This window comes from Grus americana, chromosome 5, assembly GCF_028858705.1.
Source record: "Grus americana isolate bGruAme1 chromosome 5, bGruAme1.mat, whole genome shotgun sequence".
Lineage (NCBI taxonomy): Eukaryota > Metazoa > Chordata > Aves > Gruiformes > Gruidae > Grus > Grus americana.
In genome coordinates, this window is record NC_072856.1 from 31284273 (window position 1) to 31312076 (window position 27804).

Here is a 27804-nt window from a genome sequence, read left to right on the forward strand (position 1 = left end):
GAGCCTTTCAAGACCTCAGTGAACACACGGGGCCAAAAATGGATCTGAGATCTGCCCTAGCATGATTGGGATATGTGTTAAACAACCGGAGCCTTTAAGAATAGCAAAACTTGCCAAAAGAGTAAGTTTGAGCAGAAGAGAGGTTCTTTATTGCACAGTGATAATCACAGCAATACATTTCTGCGAGCTTTGCTAATTGCTAAGTGAATTACAAGGCTTTTCTATTTGCTTTAACTGTTCTACAGTAATAACCACCTCAATCTGATATTTGAGTTAAAGCGGTGCTGAGAACAGGAGGCAAGCCAGAAAAACACGTGCAAGGAAAGTTGGTGTATAGGGGAACCACCATCACATTTTGAGTTTCTGAAAGCTAGTTGTGGCAAGTGCTTTTTCTTGACTTTATCAAATGGTTCCTCTTATATGCTGCATAAGTATCTATAGAAACAAGGACACAGGTGTTTGAAACATCACTCTTTGGAGTTAAAGTATTTGCAATGATGGTTTTCTCTGCTCCCATGGGATGTGCTCCAGGTGCAGAAGATCCTGTGCCTAGACCTTTGAGTTAGTTCAAGTGTGCTTTCAATACAGGGCGTTCTTTATGCTGAGGGAACTGTGAGATGATGTGTTGGAGGACGCATCTGTTTCACGTCTTCTAACTTCTACCGTTCCTTTTTGAGGAGTAATAATGATACTTCAGCAGAGGAATGCCCGTAATCTGCCCTACTTCCATTTGCGGGTAGAACTGGGGGAAAGAGGTAAGAAAAGGAAATATAATTCACAGTCCTCTTGGGAATTCCCCTATGTAGCATGAGTCAAGTATATCCCTGCTGTACGTCTGCTGAGGTCAGTAGAATTATACAAGTAACAGAACGATTGTTCCTGTGTAGTCAAGAGAAATAATAACTCAAAGAAACATAACCTTAATTATCTAGGCTTAAGATAACTTTGTAGAAAACAGAAAATATGATTTCCCACTGTAAGTGTTTTGTGTGGTTAATAATTATTGACTGGGTAGAGTAGATTTTTGTGTTTTCTTACAAGTGTATTCTATTTGTCATACATATCGTGACTGAGGAACTGAAAGTGCTACCCATTCAAGATTAGTAACTTTATCTTTGAAGTATTGGCTATAGCTGATTTTTTTTTCCCAAGGCTGACCTCAGAGGCAAAGTAAACTCTAATAATTATGTGGTTTTATTCTAGATCTATATAAATCTCTGCTTTGCTATTTGTGTGATCATTTTCACCTGAGCCAAATGGATTGTTTCCTGTAGCGGGATTTCCTTTGCAGCAGGAGATACAAGGTTCTTAAAAAAGAGGTAAATCAGCAGAAAAATGTGAGCTCACTAACTCTAGTCAAAGGACAGGAAGTACCTAAAATATTAATGTAATTAAAGTTCTGTGCAGTGGGGAAACTTGCCTGCCATTTAGGAACATTTCAACTACTCTTCTACTTGCATGTTTATTTCAATCTCTTCCACATTCTGCCATCTGGATTGAATGGCACAGTATAATTGTCTACTTAATAACTGCACAAGGTGCAGGGGAAATCCCAGCCTGGGAACTTCTAAGAGGGCTAACAGAGATCATTCAGACCAGGACCATGCTGTAGATCTTGCACAGTTGCGACTCTGACATGGCTAAAAGCATGCAAAACCCTCATGCTCTCTCCTGCCATCTCACTGACTGCTGAGATCTGATGGAGATACATGGCTTCATGAAAGATGAGATACATAAAGACACATGGAAAGGAATGCTCTTGTCAGCTTAGCTGATGTCATTTGGGCCGATGATGTAACTGTGGTGGTAGGGAAAAACTCCTTCCATTTGTATATGCTGTGTGTCCTGGGAGGGCTGTGCTGACCGAGTGACACGGCTGTCGCCACTGCTGGTGTGGACAGGCTTTTTCCCATTGCAAACGAGCAAGTGTGCTACTTGAAGACAAACCCAAGCTGGTTGTACTGCTGGAGACTACCGCTGGTGGCAGAAGGGGTTTTGTGAGCTCACCCTCAGCTCCTCCAGGCAATGTCAGCTGGGTTTGCGCAAACAGATCAAATGGCCTGGCCTGAAGTAGATCAGGGAGCACTCGCGCAAGTATTGCAACTGGCGGGAGGTGTGGGAGCAGTAAGCTGTAGGAGACAAGCAGTGAAAAGCAGCAGGGTAGGAGGGAACGGGTGATATTTTTAGCCAGCACAGCTAGAGCTAGGAGAGGATGTCTGCTTATGATCTGAGCGTCTTTTAGTATAGACAGTGCTTAAAGTAATGCACACGATTTATTAGCGAGGTAAATGTAGGGTGTTACCCGTGTTCTGCAGGGGAACTGTTAAAGCTACAAAGGAAGTCGTGGCAGAGTCATTTGTAGAACTCTGGTTTGCTGGCTTCTCGGTGCCAGCTTGGGTGATAGATTACGCTTTTTACTAATCTACCTTTCTCCTGGATGTAGGAATGCAAAAGATAGGTCCACTGTGGGAAATCAGGACTGAGGGAGTTGAATGGATAGACTTTATCTTTGACTACATCTGGCCCCTAAGGCTATGATTGCACTAAGCCGAACAGACTTCTGGTGACCCCAAGCCCCAGCAGCTTGAGATGCTTCTTTAAAAATATATATAAAAATATTCTCTTGGATGTTGTCATGTCCAATCTAATATTGTTGCTGAAGTTTTCATTAGTTCATTCCTTTAGTAATTGGAGAGAATTTTTGACCTTTTGGGGGGAGGTTAGGACCAAGCTGAATTCTGAGTTCTGTCTTCAGATACAAAAGAGGTCTAGGTTATTACCTTTCGCACCTGTTGTTCATTTAATTGGATGATGCTGCATCTCTTTAAAATGAAAACCCTGGCCTGAGAAAGAATAGATGCTCTGAGATATCCCCAAGGAGTCTGCCTCTGAGATTAACCTAATTGGTCACTGTGCTGAGTCTAATAGAGGTTGTATGCAATGTCTGTCTATGGAAACACCTTAGATAGCCTGGTGTGTGGCATGGAAACTGCTGCTGTTACCTCTCCGTGTAAATGGAGGAAAAGTAAGAGGACAAGTGAACAAATTACCACAAGCGCCATAGTATAATTACTCACAGTCCAGTATATTTGAACAGGGTGGAAAAATTAATCTTCTGAAATACCTCATCTAAGCACACATCATCTTGTACCATACACAGATACCTGTTGTATCTAGCCAACAACTCAGTATGTTAACTGCTGAGTAAGGTGGGCATAGCGATCCCACCTTTTTGGCTTTGAGAGCTGGGAATGTTGCTGCAGACCCTGTGCTGGGCCATGCTCAGCTGCAGGAAGAGGAACACCTCCAGCTCTCGTCCTTCTGCACAAAGATGGTAGCAGGTCTTGACCCTGAAAGCCAGATTTGGCCTGAAGGCTGCTGTCAGCGAAATACCCTGATGTACCACACTTTTCTTGGCAGTAATAATTTGTGCTGCTGTTTGTTTTCTTTAAATGGAAGTGCTGGCAGAGCTCTCATACTTCCACAATACTTGTGACGATGGGGCTAATCAGATCAATTTTCCCCAAATTGTAAGCTATGCCTACCTTTTGTCATTTTTCTTCAGACATAGATTTTTTGCATGAGATGATACCTGTAGTTTCACATTAGATTAAATTACCATCTAAGACTGTTTTCAGAGTAGTGAATTTAGCTCACTCTGTGAGGCCGGGTTCTCTGTTATGATTCAGCATCACACCGTGATTCAAGCAGTGAGAAACCTGTCGATTCGGGCCACAGATATCCAGTAGGGATTTCCAACCCTCCAGGGGAAGTCTGCTGACAAATACCTGCCAAGAGGGGATTCCTTTGCCCTTCTACACATAGGGGCTGAGCTAGTGCTGGGTGCTTGGAGGAGGGTGCCGGAAAATCTCACATTACTTTTTCACTGATCTAGGATTCAACCAAGACTCGTAGCTCAGGGCATCTTCTTGACTACTGTAATGTCTGGGCTGTGCCAGTGCTGACTCAGGAACTTGTCATCAGCTCTCTGATGGCTCCTAATCTCTTGCACCACAGTCTATGCACCTGGCACAATACTTTTGAACAAATGCTTGAAAGTTTGTCTGTTTTGACCCGGCTGTATGAGCTCTTCCAATGAAAGGCATCAACTCTCCTTGCAAGCTTTTCCTTTCATTTAGCCTTTGATCATTGTCGCTCCAGCAACACTGTCTCTGCTTGCAACTGTATACTGCTTTGTGGTCTGATTTGTGTGCTCTATCAACCACTGAAACAGTTCTGCTGGCCATTTTTTTTGCTCTGACTCCCATGCTGGGGAAAGTTATACAGGCCTCTCTTTATGCATCAGGTGAAATTATTCAATATGTTTAGAAATGAAATAGATGTCTCAATGACTCTGGCTCTTGGAGAGTCTCAGAGAGTCAAGGATAGACGTGTGTTTGTGGGTCTTTACAAAGCTGCCAAGTTTATGTTAAAAAACTGAAAGCCCAGAAAGTTTGAGTCATTCTGGAGCCCATCTGGAAATCCTGTTTTGCCTTTGCTCACGTTCACACCCCTTACATCATTAGAAGATGTCGTGTAGGGACAGACGCAACTGACCGTAATGAGAAAACTGAATCTGCACATTCCTGCACTTTCTGGCTTGCCCTTGGAGCTTGTGGTAGGATTTTGAGCAATCTGTTACGCTTCACCTAACGTCAGGAAAGCCATTCTGTATTTCTGTTGAGTCTCGGTATCCGAACTCTCTGCAGTCACAAAGGGTGCATGATTGTAGCATTTAGGAGCTGCGTATAGACTAGAAGTTCCAGAGAGTACAGCCAAAGGAGGGGCCCAGCCAGTCCTTTGTTGTTTAATGCTTAGTAGTGGTCTGATACTCTTGAATAGGTCATATTTTCTTTTGCCGCGATCTTTTGATAAATGTTGTGTTAGCATCCTGTAATGTAGTGTGAGGATGAGCAGAGCAGCATGCTTTATCTCTTCTGGGAAGATGCTCTGGAGCTGGGGATCAGCTGTCTGAAGGCGCTGCAGGAGTCTGGTGATACTGGGCTCTGTCAAGCACAGGTTTCCAGTTGCATCTGCTGTTCCAGGTCTAGAAAGGAGAAGCAGCTGTTCAAGCAGCTTGAACTTAGCCCACTGTGCCCTTTGTGAAACCAGTGGTGTTTCAGAGTGCATGAGGAAAAGGGATGAGGACAGGCAGGGGACTGCTGATCTCTTTGGCTTGCTTTGTGATAGGGTCAGTACCACATTTTTGTAACTAGCTCTGTCTTTGTTGCTTATCTCTAGTCTAGGGTAGAGAGTCATAGTAGGCCAGCCCCGATGTGAAAAACACGCATGAGCATGGCCACACCACTGCTTGAAAAGAGAATTATGCTGACTGGAGAGAGAGAGAGAGAGAGGAAGGCCCTTTTGATGATTGTGTCTATTAGATTGTCCACATTAGAGTCTGTCTTTGAATCATAAACAAACAACGTTAGCTCATAGTTTGTAACGTTTCCCACTTCCAGCCAGCCTCATTACTATTTCTTCTGGCTTCAGCCTCTGTCAGCCATGCTACCCTTGCTTTCAGTGCTGAGAGGTTTGGGAGAGTGCCGTCTGCATGAGGGAAAAAAGATACATAAAGCTGCGTGTCATCAATGTAATGGCTGGCATTGCTGTCCATATACTTCATCATACTCCCTGGAGGTTTTTGCATAGATATTAAATAGAAGTGGTGGAAGAATTGAGCCCTGTGGCGTTCTTCATGTCAAGGCTGATGGAGAGGAGGAGCAGCCGCCTGTCAGGGGCCTCCTGGGATCTGCTGGAAAGGAACGAGTGTAGCCAGCTCAGTGCAGTTCTCTTAGCACTTGACAAGACAAGCTGTTGGTTAAGCTGTACCTCTTGGTCTGCGGTGTTGCAGGCAGATGATAGCTCAGGTAGCATCTGCATGCTTTCTTAGTCTCTGTCCATCTTTGTGAGAAGTCTGGAGACCCCACTGGTGCTTCGTTTCCAGACTCATTCATGGATGTCTCCAAAAGGAGATTGCAGAGTATCTTCTGAACCCATGTTGCATCACTTGTTTCCTACCACTTCTCTGATCTTGCCCAGCTTGAAACTGGATGGCAGTGCTGCTGAAGAACAATTTCTGATTTAAAATGTCTTTTCCAGTTGTCCTCAGTGATCCTCACAGTATCAAATGATCTAAAATATAAGACTAGAGGCTAAGAGTACAGTAAGTGAAAACTCCATGGTCTTGAGGAGAGCAAGTCCCACATTTTTGATCATGGCTGGGCACCATTGCAAACTTCAGAAGGAAAAAGTCTGTTGCTTTCTGTTACGTGATTAGTCATTTCTTTCTGTGCTATCAGCTTTTTACTTGCCTAGTCATGTAGTGAGCATGATTTTAGAGGAAAATGACTAGAAAGGGGCCTGGCCTCAGGAACTGGAGACAATCTGGATTCATACTCAAAAGATCTGGTGGAAATTTAAAAGCTACACTTAAGGAGGACTGGTTCTTTGTTATACAAGTTTTCCAGGGGTGATGTGGACCTGTAATGATAGTTGAGCTTGGCTGGTTATCTGTCTTCAGTGAGCACTCTCCTTCTCTGGATCCTAACCTGAAACGTGATAGGCACTGCAGGAGGGGTGTGCTAGATCCTGCCCATTTTGTAGCTTTTGTAAAAGGTGTAACCGCACTCCAATAGCTGAGGCTTTGCAGGATGGGCTGGCAAGTAGTGGTGGAGAGCTGCTCCGCTGCTTTCAGGGCCCCTCAGGATCCCTTGTCAGCAGAGAAACAAACGTCCTGAAGCACCTGGAGTGAAGCCAGGCTCTTGGTCCTTGTTGCTAACTTACGGGCTTATAAGCCAGGCCAGTTCTTGTTGGTTTGTTTCGTTTAAGGCATGCCTAGACAGAGGAGTCATGGCACTAGGTGCTGTACAGAAAAGTAGTAAGTCGGAGTCTGCTCAGAAATCCTATGGTCTGGTTAGAGCAGGCAGGCAAAGGTTGAGAGAAGGGAAGGGTTGTTCTTTGCTGACTTTGTTATTAGCTGACCTGATTCCGTGATAGAAAACGTCAGTTTCTTAACACTTAAAAGGACAGTGACCTCATGAAAGTCACAGGGTCTGATCCTCCATCGTGGTGCATGCTCTCATGCCAGTGACTACCTGCAAGGCTGCATAGAATCGCAGCAGCCCCACATCGCTGTCCCAGGACCCACGGGGCTGGTGGTGCTTTCAGAGTGCTCACCTCCCCGTTCACACTGCACTTCTGCTGCTCCGAGCCTGCTCTTTAGTTTCAGTCTCGCCCTTTTTCACCAAAAAAGAGCCCCTAACTCCTAGTAGGCATATACCCCTCCTATGCAGCCTTGCAGAAGATTGGGGTAGCATAGGTTGTTCTTTTCCAAGCCAGGGAGCTTTTATTAGTCAGCCGGAACCGGGTTATTTTAGTGTCCTCGGGCTGGAATGTAAATGCAAAGCCTGTGCGTATGCCAGCAGTGTCACCAGCCCGTCTGTCCCAGGCATCTGGGATTTCACCTGTGGCCCCGCACTGAGGGGCTGCGTGCTTTTTGCAGTGTGCTGACAACTTTATTCTGTATTTCCAGTTGTGCTGCATTCAATATGATCTGTCTGCCTTGGCCAGCAGTTGTTCATGTCTGCTCCTTGATTTTTTTTTTCCCCAGCATCTTTGAAATCTATGCATATGCTGATGATTTTGTGTCATTAATATCAATCTAGACAAGTCTGTGTGACCTTTCACTCCCGTGTCCAAAGGGAAGAATCGACTCTTGCAGTCAGCCACAGCACAGCACTGACTCATACATACTTTTCATAAAAATAATGCAGAAATTCCCCATAGTTTTTACAGATTTTTTTTTTCAGGACATGAAGTGTAAGTCTTCCATAGCAACACAGCTTGGGAAAACTATGAAGCATGTAACATCAGATAATTAATCTTTCTGACATATGATACACTTTTTACTATTAATTTGACCATTTTTTTTTTTTCTCTTCGTGTATCTTGCTTGCTCAAACTCAGCCAATCTGTTTGAGTTTCATTTGAGCTCATGTGCTCTCCAGTCTTATTCCCACCCTTGTTTGTTCTCCAGCTCCATTGTAAACCTCCTGGGAGAGGGCTGGGATTTGTCCCACCTCCGTGACTCCACAGTGATGAGCACAATAGGACCGTACTTTCCCTTTTTTGCCCCGATTCTAATAATACTTTCTGGTTTTCCTGCATAAGATAAAATATGCTGTGTTTGGATATGTAGCACTGAAAACAAAGGAAAAAAAAACTCTTAAGTTTAAAGTTTCTTAAAAAAAATTTTGGAACAAGTCAGAGGCACTCCAGTGAAGACTAATGGTAAAATAAAACAACCAATCACCCAAAAGTAGTTGCAGGGAAGGTGTTTTCCACTGAGATATGACTGTGATAAGAAAATGTTGTTTCTTTACTTTCCTATATTTGATTATTTGTCTCTTTTTAAAAACAATCCATTTATAATTAAAGTCAGGTAGAGCCCTCAAGGTCCCAGTACCTGAATACCTATCCAGTGAATACTTAGGGGCTGGGGTTTTTGATCATGCTTGCTGTAGTGGAGCCAAGGCAAGCTTTCTTGAAGTATGGATGTGACTAAATGCTTCTCCTAAATTATTATTTTTCTTTAAGGCAATGGATGCATATTTAAAATCTTTAAAATAAATGCAATGAAACAGCTAGATTACAAGATTGTGTCAAGAGTGAATTTGATCCATTAAGTTGGTAGCTTCTCTGCCATTAGGATCTCAAAACCCCTTTTCGCCTCAGAAAAATCTGAAATTTAATCTTACACCCTACTTGACCATGTCATTTAAAGCCAAATATTTAACATGCTATGATTTATAGTTATTTTCAGTCTTAGAAGAAGGTGGAAATTGAGGTGATCTCCAGACAGATCCTATATCTGGGTTGCTGTGATGTGTTGTTTTTGTTAATACGGATGCTTTGTGGTATGCATATTCTAATGACTGGAGTAAATTTTAGCGTAAAGAAAACCTATGCAGTGGTGGCAGTTTGTTGTCACACAGCTCTGGTCTTCCTTCCAGTAAACTCCTCGGAGTTAGTGAGCATCACTGGCTTCATATAGGGGGAATCTGACATAGCTCTGTGGAAGCTCAAGTGTTTGTGGAAAGAGCTGTTAATCTTTGATCAGCTGGAGTCTCCTTGTTACTGACTTTGATTACACAAGTGTACAACTTTAATTACAGCTTTTAATAAGCTTTCATTTCTTCCTAGTCACATTCTTTGTATAGTAGTGGAGCTTATCTTTTCCTTTCTACTCTGCTCCCCTTTCCTCCTCCCCCCGCCTTTTTATGGAAAAAGGGGTTTGAGGTCATTGCGGTGGATTTGGTGTCCGGAGGGATCCCGCTGTACGCGCTCTGCCCACGGCTCTGCCCTCTGCTCACTTGTGCAGTCCAGAGAGCTCTCTGCTTCAGCAGCCCTGCAAAGGTACCCGCACCGGCTACTGCCCACGGGCTGGTGGCCAGCGGGCGAGGGACAAGGCTGTGAGCCACCACATTCACACAGGTGTCCGCTGCTGCACGAAACCGCTGAGCAACCCTTAGAAAGTCTCCGTAGGGTGTACTGACTCCTGTGTGTAATTCCTGCTGGTGGAGGACTGCCCCTTCTCTCCCTTGGGGACACTGAAATGCAGCGGCTGAAATACGAGTGGCAGAGGGCAGCAGGAAGCTGGTGGGCTCCAGCACCCAGCCACGGTGCTCGTTCCACATCCAGGGGCTTGGCATGCTGGATACCCTCTGCTCATTAGAGAAATGACCTGGTGGAATCTTTGTGAGAGACTTACAGACTTGTAATTGTAAATAATTGAGATATGGCTTAAAGCAAGCATAAGAAAATGCTTTTTTTTTACATGAATCATATTTCAGCTGTGGAACTCATTGCCCCACAACATTTTAGGTATGAAAAAGATAAGTGGGTGGAAGAGTTGGTCGGATAAATTCATGGAAGAAAGATTCATCAAGGTCTATTAAACATAATATCCCCACCATTGGGTAACCTGGAACTTGGGGAAGTGGGAAGGGAGAACTAGAGGCGCTTTGTTCTGTATTTGCCCCGCTCTTGTGTTCTTCTCCGAGCCTCTGCTGCTGGCCCCTGTCAGCGAGAGGATATTGAGCCAGTACAGCCCAGGGGAAAAGAGTATGGGTCCCATGGAAGTCATAAGGAGCAACCGAGAAGTGACTTAAAAGACACAGATGGTAAAACAGAGCAATTTGCACTGATTAGGTATTCAGAGGTGTGCAAAAGGAGTGTACTTTTAAAATGCCAATTGTGCCTACGCAAGAGGGTAGTGGGGAAAACAACTAATAGACCAGGAAAGGAAGCCTCTTTTATCTCTGTGCGTGCATCCCTTCGGCTCCCTTGCTGTGCATGCTATACTCTTTTTGCACACTAATGAATATCAGAGTCATAGGAAGTTATGCTATGTATCACTCTACTCCTATTTTCTAACGAACTTACCCCTAATAGGTATTTTTCCTAGCTATTCATGTCACGACTAAATTTCACCTTGACAATAGATCAAGAATGAGGTTCAGCAGTGTGGCCCACCTACTTTGCAATGCTCCAGCATGGCAGCTGCTTTGTGTCCTTAGGGTAGCTCTACTTTGATGCTTTTCCCTGTGTAGAAAAATTTGGAGGGAGGATTGTGGCAATCTCCAGCAGGCAGGGTTTTTAAACCTTTCTCAAGGGAAGCTGAAGATTCTACAGAATTTTTGAACAAATAGTTATTTATCAGGCTTGACTATGGAAAGCTCTGGAAAGGTTATGACAAAATGTCTCATCTGACCATTACAGACATGGCCCTAGTTAAGGGGTGTGTTTTTATGCCTCAGAAACACACAATATGAGGACTATGGCCTTTGCTCTTATGGGCTCTCTGACACCACAAATGCTGGAGTGAAGTTCTTCTAAACTTGGCTGGCTTTCTGGCTGCTCAAAATACACTGCAGGAGTTGCTGTAACATAGGATTGAAAAGACTGGTTTGCCAAATTGGCTGGACAAACTATGGGGGAAGAGGAACAATAGAATGAGATCACCGTGGTGTATATGTTGCCTGACCCAGGGTCATGGGCCAGCGCGGTTGCATCATTTGCTCATTCAGTAGCTATGCCACTACTGAAAAGATCTGTGTCCAGTTCCTGAGTGGAGGCACTTCCTGCACGATCTGCTTCAGCAGTGTCTCGTGCCGACAAGCTTAGCATGTCTTCAGGGAAAGTTTTTCTGCTTGTCCATTTCTAAACCGACATTATGCCCTCTTTTTCCTAGTCTTGTCTGAGGGAGCAGTGCAACCTTTCTTACTCTCTGCCCTGTCTCTTTTGGCAGACTCGGGGACCAGTTCTACAAAGAAGCAATTGAGCACTGTCGCAGCTACAACTCTCGGCTGTGTGCTGAGCGAAGCGTCCGCCTTCCCTTCCTGGATTCGCAAACTGGGGTAGCTCAGAACAACTGCTACATCTGGATGGAGAAGAGGCACAGGGGACCAGGTTGGTAGCGTTGTGTCTGTGCATGCATGTGCATGTATGGAGGGCTGGCCACTGAGCCCTCGTGGGGTTTAATTAATAGGAGCTCAAACCTGCTACAGGCCACACAGAAGAGAAGCTGCCTAAACCTCTGTGCCTGCGGGGGTTTTCCTTTGGTAACTGCAGAGAGCTCATCCTAATTATTCTCTCTACCCAAAGAAGTGCCTGACATGGTAGTTTCTAAGGCTGCATCCTTGTAGCTCTTTTAATGCTATTGATCCCAGGCTGTAGCAGAAGATACAACGCCCTGCTCTAAGCAGGACTGGAATTATCTTCAGGGTGGAGAGGTGGAGGTGGGAGTTTCTCAGATGAATGCTGAAAATAAGGAATTATATTGGGAAGGATATAAAGCCAAGGAGAGCCCAGTTATTGGAATGAACGTTGTTCTGATGGTTAGAAATATACCTATAACTCCTGGTTCTGCTTTGGACAAGTTACTTGAATATCAGTTCTGGAGCCACAGTTTCCTCAGGCACAGAAAGAAGTTGGTGTATGTCCTTAAAGAGCTTCGGCTAATGCCTGTTCCAAAGCTCAGTGAAGCTCAAGGGAAAAGAACACTGTTATTTTTGTAGACTTTGGTCAGTCTTTCCTTTGTTAGAGTAAATCCATCTGAAATCCTTGTTTGAAAGGCAAAGGACAGTCACCAGTTCAAAGACTGGAGATGTTACTCAGACAGAAGTCCTCCTGAACCCTAGTGGGAGTTTTGCTGGTGTGTGGCTCAGTATCTGACCTACCATTAGCTCATGGAATGGATTTTTTGACAGCACCAAAACTGGGTTTCTTTTTTTTTTTTTTTTTTTTCCTGTGCAGACCAGAGAATCCACATACTGAGGGGGCTAGGGTGCATGGACACTGGAAGCACGATGTGCACACATGCCAATTCCTGTAAACCATACTGAAAAAAACCCCAAAACTCCAGATCTGGAATTACGGGAAGGTGCAGCCTGCTCTTACCTCCTCCGCTGGCCAGTTTGCAGGAGGCGGAGTGGAAGGGACGCATGGCATATTTCCCTGCCCTCCTGGGGGAAGACTAAGAAAGCAATCGCCACCTCTGAAGTGTGCTCAGCCAAAACTTTCCCTCTCCCTTTCCTAGGGTATACTGAGGGAAGGATCCTTGCACTGCTCCTGTTCCTAAAATATACAAAGTAGATTTAGTATGATTTTGCAGTACTATCAGAAAACTCTTTCTGTACTAAAATGCAGCCACTTCTGGTGCAGGAGACAGCAGGTGTTTTACCAGCATTAAAAATACCCTGAGAATGTTTCAGCTGCCAAAACTACTCGAGTAATCTGGGACCGCTGAATGTGGTTTACAAGCTGGGAGTTGTCTGAGGTTCTGGGCTAGCCCTTCTTTTGAAGGTTGCTTCATGACCACAGTTGGGTTTTTGTTTCAGCGGAAAATTTCCCATTCCTAGGAGATTATGCTTTGGCAAAGCTGGCTTTCCCCTTTTTTTTTTTTTTTTTTTTTTTTTTTTTTTTTTGCTAAGCCGTTTACCCAAGGAATTTCTGTTCTTGTAGCATCTGGTTATGAGTAAGATGCTGCTATTTTTATCCTTTTGAACGCAGTCATAAGCAGGTATACATCCACTATATCCACAAGTAATGTTTTGGCAAGTGCAACTGCTACAAAGATAGACATAGATACTCTTGTATGGGTCTCGTTGATGTCTCCACACCTACAGAAGAAATCATTGTAGAAGTGTTATGGCATCACACCAGGAACCAAGAGGTCTTAATGCTTTTCCTTTCTCAGCTCTCTGGGCTACCTTGAGCAAATTCACTGTGCAAATCCTGTGCAAATCTTTCTTTCCTCACTTCTGATATGGAACTGTTCGGCAGCTTCCCCTGCAAAAGGGGATCAGTGACGTTTCTCCTGCAGGGCTGCAGTGGGGACTACTGGTGGAACATTCTTCACAGAGAGTCTTAATTGAAACAAGCCTCCTGCAACTGCATCAGCCACCAAATCTGATGCCTTTGTTATTTTGAATTAGAATAGTCTGTGCAAAATGAAGCAGTCCTCCTCCCCCATATTTGCTCTCCTCTTTCTTGATTTTTATTAGCCCATTTAGTGCTCCCCTGGGTGTCTTTGCATCATCTATTTCTAGTAGTATTATGGTGGGTCAAAGCATCCCTCTACACTTTTAGCATGCCTGTTTTCAGGCTGTACACAATATGCTTATGCCCATACTGAAGGGCTCTGAAAATTCTCTGCCAACCACCCTGGTGTCTGTCTTGTGTGCTCTTTTCACTGCCATTTACTATCCCTAACCTGAAAAACTTATAAAGGCAAATGGCAAAGCTCTAGGACCTCTGTTCACTTACAGAGGGCTTGAAAAACAGAGAGTCAGGATCTCAGCGTATTAACCTGGTTTCTTGCTGTCCTCTTTGTTAAAGGAGTCAGAAAACTGCATCTCATAATAAACAGTTCAGGGTTAATTTCACACAATACTGCACATAACTCCCTCCTTTTCCCCTCCTCCCCCGCCCTTTCAGACGAGCTTTGAGTTATGACTCTCCTACTCTAATGAGATAAACAACATAACTCACTGCAGGTTCTGCTATTTCCTCTATAAGCAAATGCTTGGAACCTTCTCTGGTTGCCCTATAAGGCACCAGAGGGAGAGACAACTGAGCCACGACTGAAGACAGTAAGACCTGTATATGTGTTACTTCCATACCCACCACAAGATTGACTGTGGAAGGGCTAGATTCAAAGTCCAGAACTGACCCTTTCCTTATTGCCCCTTCTTTGTGTAAACATTCAAAGATCCATGCTTCATGTGGGCCAGCATGGTGACAGATGGGGGTCAGGGTGGAGAACTGAAGGTAGCATTTGATGGGTTTGGATCCTGTGAAGGTCTGGTATATGTTTTAAGTTCATTGAATGGCTGTGTATTAATGAGCAAGGGTACTGTGCATGAGAGCTTACCTCAAGGGGTGCAGAGATGGATGTTGGATCATCCATCTCTTATTGATCTATCTGCCACCTGCAGTGGGCTGTAGGTCCTCTAGGGAAGAGGCTTTCCCACCTCCATCTTTTCAAGGATACCTGCTTTGTTTCTGGTTGGGCTTTCAGCATTTGTGGTTGGCTTTCACTGTCCTGGCTGAATCCAGAATGGTTATTTCATGTAAGAGTGCTCAATAATTGAACTCACATTGACAGATACTCCCCCAAACCTGCAGTAGATCCTTGCTCCTCTCTGTCTGGGACAAATGCTCAAACCTGTGGTGCTTATTTCACTCAAATGACTCCTCTGTGGAGGCCTGTGCAATGAAGGGCCGATTCTGTGTCCCACTGCTTTGCTCTAGCAACTGCCATTTCAGTGTTGCGAGCTCTTGCACAGGACCTGCTCTGAAAGGGTGAGGCTTCTTGTCTCCACCTTTTTAATGACTCACATCAGAGCCAGGCACAATCCACCTCATCATAATAGCAATTGTTTGCAGTGGTTAATGTTTGCAAAGTGCCATGAAGAAGTGTGTCCAAACACTGTAGAAGTGCTGGTTATTCACATTTTTATTCTAAAACCAGTCCTGAGTGCCCCACTCTGCAATGTATCCTTCTTGGGGTGGGCATAATGCCCAGCAAGCTGTGCAGCAGTGAAAGAAGGGCGTGAAAAGCCTCAGTCCGGTAGTGCTTTGTGCCCTGGAACAGCCAGGATGTCTGTGAATACTCCATTGCTTGGCCATACCCAGGCAGTGTGCTGTGGATGTTCTGTTTATGCACCACGGCCTTGGAAGTAGGTGAAAAGTTTTGGGTTCTGAACCAGCATTCCCAACAGCTGAAATATTTCAAACCAGGAGCTTAGGCTTCACTTGCAGAATTTGATTAGCCTATTCCCTTGAGGTTAATAATTTTGTTGTGTCTTTTTTTTTTCTTTCTTTTTTTTTTTTCTCCCCAAGTAACAGGATATTATTTTTTTCATTACCCCCACTTGGTTCAGTGAGCCAGTTTTGTTCCCAAGCTGGTACACTTTCCTGGCTGCTTCAGAAGGGATGGCTGAGAACTCTTGGGCCATCCTGCTGCCCTTGAGCTGTTCTGCTTTACTGGCACCCCTCCTTGATTGTTGTCCAACTGTTGGTACAGTTTCAGATATGTAACACCGCTCCTGTCCTCTCTCTTATGTGATCTCACCTGTTTTCTATGGGCGATGAGTCTGGAATTGCAGACACACTCTGTAGCCCCTTCAAGACTAACAGCAACAGCAGAAGGACAGCAGATCCAAAGCAGAACTGGTGGATGGAGAGGGCAGGGGAAGCAGGGGAGAGAATAACATTCTTCTAACTTTTCTGTGTCTTGCTGGGTATTTCTGTGTGTCGTGAGTATCTGGGGCAGTTGAGGACACTTTGAAGCACTTGGCAGTGTGCTTCTGCGCCCCCAGTAGCGATGCATTCACGAAGCCCTGCTGTGTTCTGAATACAAGAGAGCAAAGCGTAGCTTGAACGTTGGTTAAGGGGAGTCTCTCAGAAGAGCCAGGGCAGCTCAGAAGCCAGCGATGCCAAATGTCATTCAATGGAGCATGCCATAATATAAACATTACTGCTGTATCTCTTCCCTCGTTCAGGATGTCGGCACGAGGAGGTAATAACCAGAATGAAGAATCTGTCTTCAAACAAAAGTCCGGAATTTAAGCAAAAATACAGAGTCCAAATAGCCAGACCTCATGAATCTTGGTTTGCTCCCACTTGGAAGCCACAAATTTCCTGAGCTGCTCTGTGCATCAGGGCCTTATGATTTGCATGTTGGAACTTCATCTCTTCTCTCCCAAGGGGCTTTCTCTGCCCGTGGAGGAGGCATCGCCCCTGCGACCCAGGAGAGTCTGAAATTCTATTTACCCTGAAGAAATCACAAATTATTTATGTGCAGCTCTGGTTTCAGTGAGCTGAGTGAAGTGTATAAGTGAGACCTAGATTCTCTGTAGACCTGATCCCAAGAGGTACTAAGCCTCAGGAGCACTTGAGTGCATAGTTCTGCCTCATGATTTGCAGGATTGAACCCTCCAACAAGGAGATACTGGAAGGGCAAGAACAAAGATGCTAGAGACAGTGCTTGTGGTTTACAAACTGAAATGTGATTATATTTATTTTTTGCCTTTAATCTTCAGGCCTGGCCCCAGGTCAGCTGTACACATACCCAGCACGTTGCTGGCGCAAAAAGAGGCGTTTGCATCCCCCTGAGGATTCCAGGCTGAAGCTGCTGGAAATTAAACCTGGTAAGTACTTGTTTGCCTCTCTCTCTCTCTCTCTCCTGTGCTGCAGAGCAGCTGGCATACATGCAAACCTGGCATTTAGACCTTGGACTTTATCTTTGCCTCTCTCCAACCATTTCTCTTTGCATCTGTTGCGTCTTGATTTGCTGTAACAATAACCACCAAACCCTCTGCACTCAACTCATCCCTTACAGAAATGTGTATAACTTGTATTAAATGCAATGGGAGCTGAATTTACCTTCATGTTGGCTTCTATTAACAAATGCATAAGGATGTACAGAATCAATATATTACTAATTATTGCCTCAGTGCGTTATTAATACAAAATCTCACTCTGGCATCTGCTTGCCTAATCTTTGTGAAAAAGACTCTGTGTGTGTGGAACTGTACACTGATGACATTTTTCATAATGGGGCTGGGGACCAGGGGTGTGATCAGATTATAAACAGCAAATCATAAAATTTAGTGAGCATATGCCACATTTGTATATGTGCGTATGCCTGTATGTGTACCTTAGTCCATTCCTCTTTCATTCTTCTTGTCCTTGGTACTCTTCCCCCACTATTAAACTATGTGAGGTGGTGAGTCTGGATCCTGAATGAGTGACTGTAAAGCAGACGTGAAGGAGCTACAACTGTGTCAGGTAGAGCTTGGTGTTGTGCATTTTTCCCTGCAGTTAGTAATAAAGGCTTGCTGTCTTTGGGGTCAGCTATTATGCGGAAGAGGGAACACACTCACAGCTGTATGTGGTTTTTAAGAGGCGAGACACTGCTAGTGTAAAAAGTACAGGAGAAAACCCCAAAATGTAAATCGAGAATATTTAAAAAACCTGTTTGACAGAAGAAGGTGTCTGGGAACTGAGCTATGCTCAGCAATGCTGATGACTTTTCTTCTGTGCAGTAGTGGATGAAGAGAGAGGAAGGGGCGACAGAGACAAATTCTAAACCCAGTAAAATCAGAGGCAAAATTCATGTTGGTTTTGGTAGAAACATTTTTTGAAGGCTCTCTACCTTCAATATAGGAGATGTCAGCAGACAGTTGGACAAGAGGAAGAAATGCCTGTGACAACTTGGTTGGGACTCAAACCAAGGGTAAAATCTCAGCCAGCAAATAGAACCAGACTCTCAGAAAGAACTGGTGAAATCAGTGAGGTGCAATGATGGAAATGAGACTGAACTCTAGGAAGAGCGTGATTTTGGCCCATAGAAACGTCTACCTCAGACTTCGTGATGACGCAAACGCTGCTATGCCTTAGTAATTTAATAAGGTAAAGCAGTAGTGCAGAGTTTGACTCTTCTTTGTTTGCATTATGTTTCTTTGCTCTACTCACTGAATGCCAAATTAGTGCATACTACATGCCACAGGGCATGAAAGGCAATTACCACAAAGTTATCAGATAAAGAGACCTCAGCATGTCTGTCTGTGTTGTTTTCCCTGCTATAAACATCTCTTCTGCATCTCAGGAGTGCTACTTTTGTTGCATTGCCAGTGGCAGCCAAATAAGGCAAGTTATATTGCTCTGCCATTTAAATCTATTTTCCAACCAATTTCTATCTGGTGATTAACTTTCCTTATCAGTTACACCACAAAATATTTTCACTCCATCTGTGCATATCCAGAATAGATTCACTAGCCAAACATGGGATTTCCCTTCTCTGATTTGAAAGTATAAAACCTATGGAAAACATTGGATCTCCATTTAAAGGAGAAAATTTGAGAAAAATATCATGTAATTTATTTTCAAAATGGACAGCAGAAATATTGCATGTTTTGGAGGAGGACAGCGTGGTAAAACCTAATGCCAAACTAGGAAGCCACCTTATGCTGACCTCTATTCTTCAGTTAAACATTAGATGACTGTGTGGGGCAAAGATATGGTAATTTAAGATCCCTTAAAAAGCACATAGATGACAACTGTAGGACATCTAAAATCAGTTTGGAAGAAAACTAATCTAAATGTTCCATACTTTTGCTCCACCTAGGGCTTGGACATCCTAGTCATGGATTAGAGCTGTTCTCAGCAGTGAGAGAGTGCTGGGTTAATATGCGAGTAGCTGATCGATTTTTTTATATAGGAGGCTGTTGAATTGCTTAGACGTTATATAACGTATGCAAGCAATGCAATTCTACAACATCAAATTAGGGCTCAGCCTTAGTTTTATTATGTTTTACATTTGTTAAGTGTTTAGAAGTACTTCTTCCAAGACTGCCACTGTAACAAACACAGAAGGGGATCTTAGCTTCAAAAGTTGCCAATCCAGCAGTCAGTGGGATCAGCACCACCAACCAGGGAGGGTGAATACTTGCTTGGACTGCATCTGGGCTTTCGGAGTGGCGCGTTATAGTGGTAAGTTGTATCCAGAAGTTCAAGACATCTACGTACTTCAGGAGATACATAGACCTAGGATTTTTGTTTTGGTAAGTTGTAGCTAGTCATCAGCTGGTCAGTAAGTAGAATCAAACTATTGTATTGCTAGCAGTTTGAGGGTATAATAAATCATTTAGTAATAATATAGTATTTATAGTTACAACCTACTTTTGCAGTGGTGGTACCTTGCAGGTTTAGGTAGTGCATGATGCAGCTCAGTGAGTGAAAGTTTCGTATTTGGTAATACCAAAACCTCATGTAAAAAATAATCATGCTCCAACCGTCTCCTGTTTTTTTGTAAAATGCAAGTGCATTATAATGTTTTTCTTGGGGTTAGTTGCTGCTCGCTTCTTAATAGAACATGGTGCTTTTATTGTCCCAGTCTGTTGCTTTTATTTAGTTTCAAGTGGAAGTATTTGGTTTTAAGAATAGTTACAGCCAAAGTTGTAAAGATCAGAAGACTGGAATAGGTGTTGCTGATACAGCCTTTAGGCGTCTAATTTCCTCTGCCAATGTACTCAGTTACGTGTATGGGTTCCCCTGGTAAAGTTGTTTGATCAAGGGTCTAGCAATGTTTACGTTAATACTATTTCTAAGCATCCTCCATCCCACCCAGTAGCCTATCCAACAGATATGCAGTAGAAATAAAGTATTGCCAAAACTTACTTATAATTGCTTCAGTGACAATACAATCAATATTATTACCAGACCTTTAGGAATTCCCGACATCTACTTTCACATGGGTTGGTCTTCATCTTTCAGTGGTACATTTGTATCGTCAGAACCAAGCACTATGGCTCAAGTGCAGCCAAATTTTCATTGTTGTAATGGATATGAGCTGTTACACGAGTCAGTATGGTGTAGGAATCAAGAGTCCTATGAACAGTGGTATAGATTTGAAACAAATCCCCAGGCATGGGCAATATAGCACCATGTTGCTAATACTGTGATTTTCTAGGTACAGAGTGGTAAAGTTATTAGGTGTTGATACTCTCATAATATTCATGAAACCAGACTTCTGTTTGACCAAATATGGGCAAACCTGATTCCCTGCAGAACTGGGCAGTGGTATGTGCACGGCACTTCAGCGTGGAACAGCAGGAGGGCTGGAAGCAGCTCCACACTCACTCCTCAGCTGGCTGTTGTCCTGCCCAGTAAGAGAGCAAGAGCAGAGCAGAACAGATCTCCTGCACATGGGAGGTCTGTGAGTCTGGGAATGGGTGCAGGAGAGGGCTGGACTGGGTTGGGTAGCCTGTTCTTCCAGAGGAATGGGAGAAGAATTGCCAACTCTCCTACCACCACCTTGAACTGCAGGTGCCATGAAGGCAAGCAGTAGGGTTCTGGTCCTCAGTAATATCAGAGCAGCTGGAAAGATGAAGGTTAGAAGTGGAAGAGAGATCCCCAATTACACCCAAGGCCCCTTGAAACCTTAATTGCTCCTTGTCCTATATACTTAGTGATTTTATGGTACTGGGTGGCATCGTGATTTTGTGTTGGGTCAGGTATCAATATTGTGGAAGTGGTATTACCTACACTAAACCCTGCTGACAGTCACGTATTACTCAAGCTTTCCAGCTATGCAGATGAGAACAGATAGGGTGCGTATGGCCAAAAACTCTGGTGGAATTTAAATTGGTAGTGTCCTACGTCAGTTTTACAAGATGGCTAAATATAGATACGTACATACATACACACTGAGCTTTTATTAAGTGTAAAGAATATAACTGGAAAGCTTTTGTCTCCACTCACTGCTGTCCTTGAGTTTTGGACTAAAAGCCACCAGTGAGGTCTCACTGCAGGCAGCCTTCCCACCTGCTTGGAGGGTGTGGAGTGGAGTTTGTGTGTGCTGCTACTCTGGTGAGAATGAGCTGGTGTCCTGTGCTGGTGTCTGTCCTGTTACTTATCTCTGGGCAGTCTAAAGTTCAGCTGAACTATAGAAATGGTGGTTTTTTTTAACCAGCTATTGAAGAGGTAAAAGTAAACAAAAGTATTTTTCATTTGCTATGATGAACCATGGTAGAATTGTTTGAGGCAAGTACCGATAACAGCTTTTTAGATGCCACTTGAACAATGTCTGATCTGTTTTTAATCTGCCATATGGGATATACCTATGTGAGTGTGCTTGTGGATGAATGAACGGAATCCTTACAGATAAGCTGTTATCTCTTTCAACCATCTCAGTTTACCTTGTAGAGACTGTGTCTGATTGTACAAGGTACTATGCTTTTCCTGGGAAGTGATGAGTGCCCCCAACTCTTGTGGAAGATGCTCAGCATGTCTGCGGAGGTCAGTGCTCTTTAAGATGGGGCACTTCACCAAGATAACGTTAAGATAAAATTAAAAAGTGAAGGACAGAATTCGCATTAGTATCACTTATATGATAGCATCTAGAGACTCAAGCAGCATGTTAGATCATCATCCTGGGGGTTGTTGTGAAGGCTTCTTAAGCTCTCTGCTATAGTTGTATACTATAGCAGATCTTACAGACCAAATATACAAAATATAGGAAAGGAAGTACTTCAATTCCAAAATGGAGAAGTGAGCAACAAAGATAATAAACTACTTCTCTACCACAAACCTCCAGTTAAACCTTTGTAGCTGGAAATTGAACCCAAGAACACAGAAAGAGCTCAGTTCTGAGTTCCATATTCTTTTTTCTTTCCCTGGTTGCTATGTCCAGTGTCACTCAATGATATTAGAGCCTAAAAGTAATTAAAAACACTAATTTCATGAGAATTTCCTTTGATAATTTTTCTCAGATGGGCTAATTAATATTGACTGGTTTCACTTTCAATTTCAGCAATTTCTACACAATCACATGTCGATTCTTGTTCGGTGCTAGAAGACAGCAGTGTTGTTTTGCTATGAACACTGTAAGGAAAGGCACAGTTTTCTTAACGGAAAGTTTGGCTACTATTTAACATATATGGAAACTCCTCTGTGAGTAAAGATTAGGTTCCTGTTATATTATCAAACCTGCCTATGGCTCCTCTTTAAGATCCATTAAGACTGTCTTAGGATGAAAACAGGCAGAATATTTCTGGTGCCAAATAAGAGTACTTCTGTAAAATTCAGATTCCTGAAGGGGGCTATAATATCAATGTATTCATTGTTCAGATTCTGACAGTTTTCTGCGGATGTGAATTTACCAAAGATTCTTTTGTGTAGAGCTGATTTTAGTTTTTTTAATTGTTCATGGCTTTTATAAACATTTGTTGTCATGAAACCTAAATTTGGGGCAGATATGACATGACAGCCAGCAGACAGGAGCAACTTTTGTTCTCTGATGATTTGGTCTAGATTCGCCACGTAAGATGGAGTTTAATAGCCTTTTATCAACTTCTGTGACTTTTACTGTCTTCCCTCCAAAATCTTGAATGTCTTTTAAAATCTGCTTTTTATTCAAGTCCTTCTGCATTCTGAAGCACTTTGGCTTTTAAAATAACCCTCCTTATCTTTTATAACATATTCTTCAGTACTTTAAAATAGCACCGATTTTAGGATTTTTTAAATATTTTTTTTTCTTTTTATTTTCCTTTCCACATGCCTGATTCCTCCACCTGCCAGGTGTTTAGCTGTGGTAGGACTGGAAATGGGCTCTGCGTACGCCTGCTTCTGTACGCGGGCATCGGCCCAAGGCGGCTGTGCTGGGAGGCCAGCAGAGGGAGCAGGGAATAGTGGATTTTCTGCAAGGGCAGGGCCTGACTCTGGGTCACCTAAACTGAATTAAGTCAGGAGTTACCTCTGCAGAAATAAATGGAGCTCGGTGGGTGTAAAACTAGGGTAGGAGAGGGATTGAGCCTACTCCATGAGTCAGCTTTTAAACAGATTTTCTTCTGTGGCAGGAATAGCCTGTTTTTCAGTTATTATTTGTGAGAAACAGGATTTGATTTTGGTAGGTGTTGCCAAAGTAAGAGTCCTGCCGTGTATTTAGGTCAAGTGTTAGGCAAATATTAGGTCCAATGTCACATAACTCAACATCACAGAGGGTGGATGATGATGAGCTTCATATTTGAAGAAGCTGCATGACCCATGTCAAAGAATTTTACTGAGCGATTCCACATGGATCCTGTAGTTTCTGGTTGAGCTAGAACAGATCTCATTTTCACCCATTCCCATCAATCTTTATTTTTGGCACCTCATGTAGAACAAAACAAAAAATACTTTTTGTGTCAGGGAGGGTGGATAATTTTCAGTTCTAGTTTGATGTGTTACCGTGCACATCTGCACGCTGGCTGTGCTGAATCCTGAGGCTGGTCTATCATGTACCCATATATGTCACGTTTCTGTGGCACTTTGGAATAAAATGAAGTTTCATATTGTGAATCCAAATCTGGGAGCAGGGATGCTGGAAGGTGTTGGTTTTTTGGTTTGGGTGTTTTTGTTTGGTTTTCGTGGGTTTTTTTTTTTTTTTTGGTAGGGCTAGATAGGAAATGTCAATGTGTAAGAAAAAGGAAACATTCATCATGGATATAGGAATCTCCAGCTGTTTTTCTCCTATCATATCTTTAGCAAACTGGGAACCTCTCACATGAATGGGGGGTGAAAATTAATTTTTTACCAGCTCCAATTTTTATTTATACCAAAATAAATACTGATTTCTTCTGGGCCTTCTCTTTTGGGCTTCTTATCCAGCAAAGTATCCAAGTATTGGCCTAAATTTAAGTAGGTGTTTATTCATCAGCTAAGCCTGCAGCTTACAGATGAGTCCATCAATGCTACTGAATCAAAACAGTAGGCTCCAATTCTCCACTAATCTTGCCTTCAGATGATTCTATGATTGTTCACAGCAGGACATGGCACCACAGGCAAGAGCTGCTGCTCTATGGTGCTTACACATCCAGCTATGACTTGGGTTAAAAAAAGTGACTTTCTGTCACTGAGAGAAAACTCATCAGTGAGGGACCTCCTTGTGAATCAGCTTCTTCCTTTTACACACGTATTTAACCAGACTCTATTCCATCTCATCCCCTACCTTTAAATTCTTCCTACATCAGGGACCTTTGCTGGTCCAAATCTCTGTCCAGTTAATGTTTGCTTTCCTTTTCTGATGCGGCACTCAGAATACCAGAGAACCTGTCCCTTTCCGCATGTATTCACTGACACTGAATCATGACGTAGAAGTCCTGCAGTGAAATATCTCTGTCCCATTGCCAGTCTGCAGTAGAGGTGCCAACCTCTGCATTTAATGTCCTGCCCCACTATCACGTACTTGCGTCACCTGTACCCTGTACAGCACCACACAGCGACAGGGACAATGGAATATGTCTTTTTCTCTCAGTGTGTAAAATGGAGGTGCTAAAACATTGCTCTCATTTTTTTTTAATCTCAGAGAAGTGCTTAACAGATAGTTAATAAATCTTTATAGAGAGTTTGGGAAGGGTAGGGGAGACCTTTTTATTTAAAGGAATATATGAATAAAACGTGCCACTTGCCAAGCCTTTAATGTGCCAGTATTAAAGTTTTGGCCATCATCATGAAGTCTTGCAAAACTGGTATGAAAGTGCACCAGCTATGGTGCAAAACCTGGGCTTACATGTACCAGGATGGTGATGAAAAACGAGTAATTTGTTACTCACCCATGTATACAAATAAAGAGACTCACCATAGGTGAATTGTTGAGCCAGTTTTCACAAGGCTGGCTGTGCAGTGTAAGTTTTAGAAAGATATCTCAAACTTTGCACAGTGTAACTCTTCTTGCTTCGTTTTGGCCACTGATGAGCTGGCCTTCTGCACGTCATAGCTGCTGGGGCTGCGATAACTTCTCCTTCCAATCATGCACTGTTCTTGCTGGGCATTGTTACGTGTGATAAGCTGCAAATTCTTAGACTAATTCAGGTCAGTAAGTTCAAGAATGTGAGTGAATATGTGTTTTCCCCCAAATGGGATTTCATTATTTTGCAGGTACGGAAATAAAACACGCTCATTTCTATAAAAGCAAATAATATTCTATAAATAGTCCAGTCAAGAAACAAAAACATTGTTTCTGCCGCTTAATTCCACAGTCATGCTGCTAGAATTTACAGGATTAACTTTGTCTAAATAGTTTCTCTTTCATTTGTGGCATGTGGAACAGGTCACTACAAGTATTTTATATGCACAGTTGTACCAGGAGAACTCTTGGTTAGCTAAGATTGCTCGTATGAATCACCTGGGATTAGTCCTGGTTCTTGTGTGGCTCAGCCAGTTTGCATAATTGGGAGAAAGCTGCATGAAGAAGCCACCGGGCTTTGGAACCTCTCCGGGTTTTGATCAAAAGCCCACTGAAGCCAGACCCCTCTGGCTGTAGTCATCAGGCTAAGGCAGAAGTAACTGAACAAGATAAGGCAATTCTGGAAACTGTCAAACCTCTATCTTTCCGAGTTCTCTGGGTCTCGTCCCTGAGAATGGGAATGCATGTGCAGCGACCTACAGACACAAGACTGTTGTAATTTCAGAAGCAATGGAGCCACTTAGAGATGATTTTTCCACTGGTGTCTAGTCTCAGCTGTATTTAGTATATTTGTCAAAATAGAGTTATGATGACTTTGGAGCCAGGCCGTTTTGAAAAATGTTTTGGTCACTACAGGAAGCCATTAAATTGAAGGAATGAGTTGTGCTGATGAACTCCTCAGAGCCTCTACAGTGTGACTGGAGGTCGTCTCTTGGGGCTCGATCTGCAAGACGTGAGGAAAGCTTGGAGGGCTCAGGCAGCTGAGATGGCGTTGGCTTGAAATACCTGGGCTGCTTGAGAGGGAGCTCGCTTGCGGTGCCACCACCCTTTCTGCGTTATCCAGCCCATTGTCTCGCTCTTTCGCTTTTCTTGGCTACTGTGTGTTTGACCTACATCTGGCTGCTAGGACGCCTCTTTGGGAAGAGGTTTTTCAGCGTGTGGTTCTTAAGCTGCCAAGGCCTGACTGTGAATGCTGTGTCTCTAGGAGACATATTGTTCCTGCTGGAGGGGTGAAATGCTGTGGGATTTAGCCCCTTACTATGAAGTTAACATCAATGTTTGTAAGTAACCATCAGGATTACTTATTTCTGAAATAAACAGATTTCACCTTAAAAAGAGGGGAGTGCAGGTGAGCTGAGGATGAGATCCTCTTCTTAGGGAAAAAGGTGGCTTTGAAAGAGTGTTTCTGCGCTCCCCGAGTAGGTGTGGGGTGCCTGGGAGTGGGTTGCCCAAGCAGTTCCCTCAAGGCTTGTCAGGAGGAAAGGGTATGGGAACCCCCGGGGAAGTGCCAGGGGATGGTACCTGGGGAGATGCTGGAACCCTGCAGATTCGTTTCCCCCAAGGCGCAAATCATCAGCTCTCCAGCAACGGGGAGGGGCGGCTGGGAAGCCGTCTGCCCTGTAGGACTCTTGCAGCTAGAGCTGAACCTGAACAGATTTGCCGGCAAACCTCCGGGCACTTTTCTCAGTGTAGCGGGTACCCATGCCTGAAAAAGAATAAGCCGCATCGGCTAAAGGATTTTTGCGAAGCACAGGAATAGCTTAGATGCAAGTACTGGACACAAGACCCTAGGAAATGGGTATCTTTTATCTAATTCACTGCATCTATTTTGTATGTTCGTGTGAGTAATCCTGGGAGTTCTCCAGTAATCACATGAAAAAGGGTTTATAGGATCAAGTCCCCAGGGCTTAGTCTTGTAAGATGCCAAGCTGTCTAACCCCAGACAAGGAAAGCACCTGAGCTTGGGCTTTAAGAACATGAGTGATCTTTTTGTAATTAATGGGACTTGTCACATGCTTAAAATTAAATCCACATGTAAAGTACTGGGTTGGACCAGACTTGCAGGTTTGGTACTCAGCATCTTGCAAGATAGAGCCCAATAAAGTCACTAGGCTATTAGATCAATCGTATAGTAGAACCTGTGCACTATTTTATAGAAGAAAATGTTAACAAATAATAGCAAAGAGATTATGGAATATCATTAAATTCAAAATATGATTTTTATAAAACTTCTATTAGATTTTATTGTTCTCCTGACACATAGCAAATTAAATTGTTTTGTAGTCTGAAATATTATAAAATTTATAGCAAGTGATATTTTTCTGGTGTGTAATATAAAGGAACGAGCAATAAATGTTAATATAAAGTCCGGTTTGAAATCTTACAAGCCAAGCTTTACAGATTTGTGGAGAGTAGAATGGAGAGTGTGATGGCTTCTCCTCCCACATCCCTGCACCTCCCACCCACCTTCCTTAGTGGAAGTCTTCAGTCTGTCATTCCCATTCTCTGGACTAAACATTTTACAGCCTCATAATCAGCTTGTACCTGAGAGATATTATGTATGTTTTTGCTAGATTACAATTCATTTCAATATTCCCTGTGTTTTGCATTTGATTGCCTAATAGTTTATTACAGGTATTTTATGCTTCAGCAGTCTGACACGATTGGCGTTTGCCATGGTGTCCATTCCCAATAACGAACTCCTTCGGGGAAGGAGGCTCGATGCAATGTACCTTTGGAGGGGAATTAAGAATGGAATAGACGGATATGTTTTTTCTGTGCGATGTCTTCCAGACCAGAGATCTCACCTAGGATGCACTTGGAGCATGGCTCCCCTTAAACAAACAAGGTAGTTTAGGGCCAGGACCTTAGCTGTTGTAGGCTGGTACAGCTCCATTAAAGACTACAGCGAGCAGCAATTTCCATCAGCTAAAGCTATGGTTCTTGATGTAGGAGAATGGATGAAAACTTTACTCCTCTTGATGGAAATGATGTGCTTCTGAATGCAC

General features: G+C 43.3%; 1 protein-coding gene across 7 annotated transcripts in view; it reads left to right on the forward strand.

Moving 5' to 3' along the window:
• The window catches only part of DPF3 (double PHD fingers 3), a 167264-nt gene that overhangs the window by 63411 nt on the left and 76049 nt on the right, over positions 1-27804 (forward strand). For all 7 annotated transcript variants that reach the window (XR_008577371.1, XR_008577370.1, XR_008577372.1 and 4 more), the window contains exons 2-3: positions 11312-11472; positions 16611-16718. Coding sequence is in view for 4 of the 7 variants with exons in the window: in XM_054827528.1 (XP_054683503.1) it covers positions 11312-11472; positions 16611-16718 (269 nt within the window). In the remaining 3 variants the exon portion in view is untranslated. The remainder of the gene's footprint in view (positions 1-11311; positions 11473-16610; positions 16719-27804) is intronic.